Source organism: Protopterus annectens, chromosome 3.part1, assembly GCF_019279795.1.
Source record: "Protopterus annectens isolate FY-2018-M chromosome 3.part1, PAN1.0, whole genome shotgun sequence".
Lineage (NCBI taxonomy): Eukaryota > Metazoa > Chordata > Ceratodontiformes > Protopteridae > Protopterus > Protopterus annectens.
The window spans coordinates 261,231,161-261,238,029 of NC_056732.1; the positions used below are offsets into that span (position 1 = coordinate 261,231,161).

The following is a 6,869-nucleotide window of genomic DNA, read 5'->3' on the forward strand; positions in this document are numbered from 1 at the left end:
CAAAAAACATTTTACAAAAGAGATGGAGCTAGCCTGAAATGTGCATCTTATTATATTTAAAGTAGATTACAACATGATTACATGAGCACCAGAAAGCATTAGTTCAGGAGTGGTTCAAAATCAGACTTTGAAGGACAGAAGTGAAGATGGGAAGCTTATATAAATGCTAAAGGGAAAATATTCTACCATACATATATGGTTAGGATCACGTTTTACTGTCTTTGCAGTTCTTAAAATGACAAACTAACATCCTTCAAATCAAACCTGGATGACTGGATGGGTAGCCATATATTTATTCCAGGACAGATCTGCTTTGCCTTCTACAAAAAGGCTTTACATCATCAGGTGGATATTGTCAAGGCATAAATAGTCTTGTAACACAACTGCTGTATGTTTTCTATGATACTATGATCCTAAATGCATATCAGTAATGATTTTATAAACGTTAATCAATGTGCATTGACTTCCCCTTTCTGTAAGAACAAATGGCAACTTCTTTAACTTCAAAAACCTTCCAAAGCACTTATTTACTAATTCCTGGACCTGCCCTGTCCCACTCCCACCTACACTGCTCCCTCTCCTCTTCCCCTCCCCCTCTCAGCTCTCGCACTTTACCACAACTACTCATTTAAGGTCTTCATGATATTCTACCAGCCTTGAATTTCTCTCTGATGGTAACTGTTAGATAGAATCTAACTTTTTATATTATATTTTATATACTTAATATGTACTATGGCTGTTTAAACCCTCAGTATTACTCTTGCAATCTAACATGTTCAGTTATAAGTTGTATTATGTTTCTCCTGTGTATATACACTTATATGTTAATATTGTATGATTTTTGTTTTTGTATTTGTTTATCTGTGGAGCTTTTCTCCTTGGGTATCTGCTGAAAAAGGGCTCTGCAGCCCAGTTGGACTAATCTGGTTAACAAACGTCAAATAAATAAATAAAGAAAAGAAATAAATAAAATCTTTGATTATTTTTCTTGCAACTTGAAATAAAACTGACTAAAGGATATTGCAATGCCATTTGAAATGTAAATGATACTACCTCAATAGATACTCAGAAGGAAGAATATTCTAACCACAGTTTTGTTCTCATTTTTCCAGGTTACATGTGCGAACCTAACAAATGCAGGAAAAGCAGAACTTATAAAATCAGGAAGCCCTAAATTAACTCTAAAGCATATATGGACAGAAAGCAGTAAAGACTTGTCTATTAGCCGTCTGCTTTCACAGACTTTGCACAATAAAGAGAATGCCACTGCTGTTGATCTTCATTATGATGCACCAGAACCTTACTCAGAGCAAGACCTGTGGGACTGGCTGAAAAACTCCACAGACCTTCAAGAGCCTAGGCCCAGAACCAAGAGACGACCCATTGTCAAAACAGGAAAATTCAAGAAAATGTTTGGGTGGGGCGATTTTCATTCTAACATAAAAACTGTGAAGCTGAATCTTCTGATCACTGGAAAAATTGTGGACCATGGAAATGGAACCTTTAGTGTCTACTTCAGGCATAACTCCACTGGGCAAGGGAATGTATCAGTCAGCTTGGTACCTCCTACCAAAATTGTGGAATTTGACCTGGCACAGCAAACTGTCATTGATGCCAAAGATTCCAAAACTTTCAACTGTCGCATTGAGTATGAGAAAGTAGACAAGGCTACCAAGAACACGCTCTGCAACAATGACCCCTCAAAGACATGCTACGTGGAGCAGACTCAGAGTCATGTGTCCTGGCTCTGTTCAAAGCCCTTTAAAGTAATCTGCATTTACATTTCATTTTATAGTACAGATTACAAACTGGTACAGAAGGTGTGTCCAGATTACAACTACCATAGTGACACACCTTACTTCCCTTCTGGATGAAACTTGTGAATTATGACTGGAACCTGAGGAACAAAACAGGTCATATAGTAAGGTTGTCACCTCACCAAAAGACAGCCACTTCTACTGTCTGGAATGTGTCCAAAAATGCCTGCTGATTATGTCACCTGTTTATCAAAATGCTTCTGGAAAATAGATGGTCAGCAAAACAATGCTTTGATTGACTTTTTTGTTAGAAAATTTTACAGAAGGATTCATGTTAAGACAACAAACCTATACTGTAGCCACATTTCTTTTTCTGTTTACAGGCTGCCATCTGTGTCCTGTCTACATCAAGAAACCTCCTACAGGAGAAATGAGTAGTTCAAGTCATATTCAGATGTTTGTTGTTTAAAAAGAGGCATTAAGAGTAGTCATGTATGCACTATTTTATTAGTTGAATCACTAGGTATAGTATGTCAATCGACTAGAACCATCGTCAGTGTTAAAAGTAGTAGAAAAGAATCGTGCAAAGGGAACAAATCATTATAAAATTACTGGTATGACAGACACATTCAGGGCAGTCCAGGTTGGCTAATATTCTTTTGAGGAGCATTCAGAAAGGTGAGAAAGCATTTATAATTTGCATGTTTGCAAAAGGACATAAGAAAGGAATGATCTGTACCCAGTGGCAGTGAAGAACAGCGGCGCTCAGTTAAAACTGTTCATATAAAAGAAGACAGTGTCCAAAAAATGACAAAGAAAACATGTGAGTTATGAATGGTTGGCTTATCTTTATTACAGTATTGTAACAAATTCTATATCCTAGTCTTCATTTGTATGAATGGTTTGTATTGTATATAGTTTATCCAGTGTTATTTGAGCCGCTTATGAATATTACCTTGTAGCTGTCTCTCTGCTTGTTCTTTGTTAAAAAAAAAAAAAAGCAAAGGAAATGAAAATACCATTTTATTGATGTACCTGTGAACTCCATAAGGCAAAATGATGTGCAAAAGCAGTTATTCAGATAATGTTATTGTTGAAAGATATACACATATGGCATAATAATTCGTATGTATTTAGATATTTTATTTCTGGAGAAATATGAAATGTATATACAATAAAAAGCTGAAAGAGTTCTGTTTCAGTAATTGAGTGGGTTGAGTTAATGGTTTTGTAATGCTGAAAAGTACAGTAATTAACCTGAATGAATAGTTCAGGTTCCAGTGTCTAAAATAATGCTTATATTATTTTTAAAAACACATAAAATGCTAATACATGATTTAAGCATTTATTGTCGCAAAGGCAAACTCATATGTGTACAAGCTGCTAGCAGTTAACATATACTTAATCAAACCTCATTATCTTGTCTTTGAACTTGTTATGAGTAAGTTATCGATCTGTATAATGCTCATTATTTAGAGGTGCATGTGTTCAGGATGGAATGTACGGATATAGGATTATCAGATGACTGCAAGATTTACTTAGAATTACAGACTAATTAATTTCCATTTGTTTACCAGGATAGTCCAACTAAGCTCAAAGTGCACTTTTTCATCAGACTCCTGGGGAATAAAGCTCCAAGAGGGAAAGCAATTGCAATAGTTAAAAATCAAATGATTTAACACTGGTGGTGCAACCTGAAAGCATACAGAGTGGGATTACGTACAAAAATACTGCTGTATGAATTGAGATGAACAGTCATCTATAGTGTTAACTTAGAAAAAGAAAATTTGGTATTGGTAATATGCACCTATTTACATTTTTCTGGCAATCAACAAATCTATATAAATTAACTGTTTGCAAAACAAAATTGCAGAGGAACGTGTTTCCTGTTTAGTATAAGCTGGATTCAAGACTAAGACATACTTATAATTTAACAAATCAAAAGTCTTAGGTATTCGGTATGTGTTAATTAAGTAACAGATTATTCTTTTAAACCATTCAGAGTATGCCATATCTAGTCCATTCTCAGGTCTCGTTGCTTAAATCACAGATTATCAATTTTTGTAATCACGCGTCTTAAGTCACAGAAAAGACTTTGACCTTGGGCTACATTTCACAAACGACCATGGCCGACCCTAAAAGGGATCTTTTTGTGCTGCACATCGCAAGTAAACATATTATGCATAATGAGCTTTTATATACAAAGCTTACAGAAGCTGACCTCTACACCACACAGCAGCAATCATTAAGTGGACAAATTTCATACACATTTATCCCAAATTCCATCACAGAAACAATACCTTAAAGTAAAAATTTTGAGCACAAAATATTTTAGACCTGCCTGGAAATTCCTAGGGCTGTCTGTAACAGCCTTAAGGAGGTTGGCCACACCATTTGAGTAAAGCAGCCCATGTTTAAGGTAAGCATTGCCATCTGGATGTAAAATATGCATATTTAAACTGCCTGCAAGCTTTCCAGGTTTCACAGAATGCATTTAACATTACTAAATACTGCTAAAATAGTGCCCTTGCATTTATAAAACACACAGTGCTTCTGCTAGTTCTATTTTACAAATTCAGATTACATTCAGATTTTTTTATGAATAGGACATGCAAACTCTTTATGATTTACAGAGAATTTTGTAGGAATACATTTTTTGCATCATACATAAGACAGATACAGTTTGCTAGATCATTGGTAACTAGTTTAGTAAAGTTAAAGGAAAACTCCAACCAAATGTCAAGTTTTTTTTCTAAAAAAATGATTTTCCTTTCCTGTAATCCAACACTGAACATGCTACATACAGAAAAAAAACATAATTTAATAATTATTTTATACAGTTTGTACTTATACTCGTTACTGTCTGCCTTTTTATGAAATCTCGCATCATGTTTTCCATGTTTGTCTCATCATCTGTAATATCAAAAAGTCTGGGAGCAGTAGAGGTATTAGGTTAGACCACTGATTCTACTTGCAGTGCCATGAAACAAAATGGCTCTTAAACATGAGTTTTTTTAAATCTGCCTTATTGTTCACAGATTACCAGCTTTATATTATTGATAAATAGTATATATTGGGGCTATAGTTCTAAGTCTGAAAAACGCAAGCGTTTCAAGCTTGGTTTTCAGATGGAATTAAACAAGAAAGCTCTCTCACACATTAGTTTTTTTCTTATATCAGTTTAGTAGCCTTTACCTTAAATCAAACAATAAGATTAATAGAAAGAAGGGACATATTTTCATTATAATCTCATAATTTTCTTTCAGTATTTAATTTGCATTTTTCTATACTGCATTATTTGTAAAGGTGCATATTATCTTTTTATGATGTTTGTAGGTACATAAGTTCATAGGTGTTTACTAGGCTAATGACCACAAGGGCCTTTTTAAGCCTAGCCATACATCCCAAATCTCTGACAAGTTCTTATACCCTTGAAAACTGTAAGCATGGGCCAGGGAGATAAACCATTTACAGGTGCCAAACCAGGGATGAATTTTTGGTTTCCCATCCAATTGTTCAAGTTTCACTTGAATTGAGTTAGGGAGGAACTCTGCTTCACACAGATGGGGAACCTGTTCCATAAACGGGGTAGTCTCTGGGATACATACCTATCTCTCCAGCAGGTCCTATTTATATCACAGGCAAGGTTTACGTCTTTAGAATGAGTGATTCTAGTGCTGTTTGTTTTGTGAATATGCATGAGGTCCATCAGAGTGAGGTCTGACAATGCCCTGTATGCCAGGCATAGGTCTCCCCTCAAAAGACTATAGGAGACAGAATGTAGAGATTGAGCCTTGAGGTGGTCTACACAGGACATATTACTTATGCCCTGTATTCTTTTAGTGAGGAACCTCTGTGGAAGTTCCAATTGTTGGATATGTCTGGTTAGGTACATACCAAAGGGGGATTATACTTAATGATAGGTCAGATGAATTCCAAATACAGTGAAACAATGACCTCCTTGGACTTAGAGGCCATACCTTTGTTTATAAGTTGCACAATATAGAATGATTTCCTCACCATTGTACACACATGATGGTCAAAGGCTAGATTACTATTTATGTGTGTCCCTAAGTCCCTGACTACTGGTCAACTTTAAGGGGTGAGTTGCAATATGATAGTTACCAGGGATGGATGACTTCATAAGGGATACTATTATGCATTTCTTGGAATTTAGTTTTAGTCCATGGCTCTGACATCAGTTGTTTGTCTGTGTCAGCCCCTCCTGGACAACATTTGTGTCAGTATAAGATTCAATGACAGCAACTAATTTGCAGTCATCTGCAAATTAAGTCAGCCAGAGAGCATTGACATTGGCCTTGACTTCTGAGAAGTAAATGCCAAAAAGGAGCAGTCCAGGGACTGATCCTGAGGGACTCCACTTGTGAATGGCCTCTTTGTAGAGGTGGGTTCCCCAATTCTAACTTCCTAGGTCCTATCTGTAAGACAGTTGGTTATCCACCATGTGACATACGGGTTTGTACCTAACCTCTTGAGTTTGTCAACAATACCTGAGTGGGATATTGTGTCAAATTCATTGTCCAGGTCAAGGTAGGCATTGTGAATGACTTTGCCCTCATCCATTGCTTTCATGACCTTCTTGAAGAAGTCCACCAAGATGAGTAGGCATGATCTGCCCTTGATGAAACCAAACTGGGATTCTTCCAGTACCTCGAGGTTTACTATATCTCTATTGATCATCTCCGTGATAATTCTTTCCTTGGCTTTACATACAAGACTAGTGTGACTTATGTGTCTGTAGTTTCCAGGCTCTCTAGATGGCCCACCTTTGTGCAGGGGGATGACTGTTGCCTTTCTCCATTCATGAGGCACGAAGCCTGTTTGGAGGCAACAGTTAAATAGTAATTCTAGAGGTCCTGATAGGTCATGTTTCATGCTATTAAGAAGGCATCCTGGGATACTGTCTTGGCCCATTGATGCAGTGTTCTTTGTCTTAGAGAGAGCATTAAGGACCTGTTCCCTAGTGATAGTAGGGGGAGTTATATTTGATGATATTTCCTGAGAGAAGGGTAAAGTTGGAGATGAATTTATCAGCCAGGAGGTTTGCTATATTTTCTAACTCAGTAAAGGTGGCTGCATTTACAATGAGCT

At 36.5% G+C, this 6,869-nt stretch overlaps 1 protein-coding gene across 1 annotated transcript in view; it reads left to right on the plus strand.

Annotated features, from left to right (window-relative positions):
• NXPH1 (neurexophilin 1) overlaps positions 1–2,958 on the plus strand; it is a 759,225-nt gene extending 756,267 nt beyond the window's left edge. The window contains exon 2 of the mRNA XM_044066747.1: positions 1,113–2,958. Within this exon, the coding sequence (XP_043922682.1) occupies positions 1,113–1,874 (762 nt within the window). The 3' untranslated portion in view covers positions 1,875–2,958. The remainder of the gene's footprint in view (positions 1–1,112) is intronic.
• Positions 2,959–6,869: the final 3,911 nt, after the last annotated feature.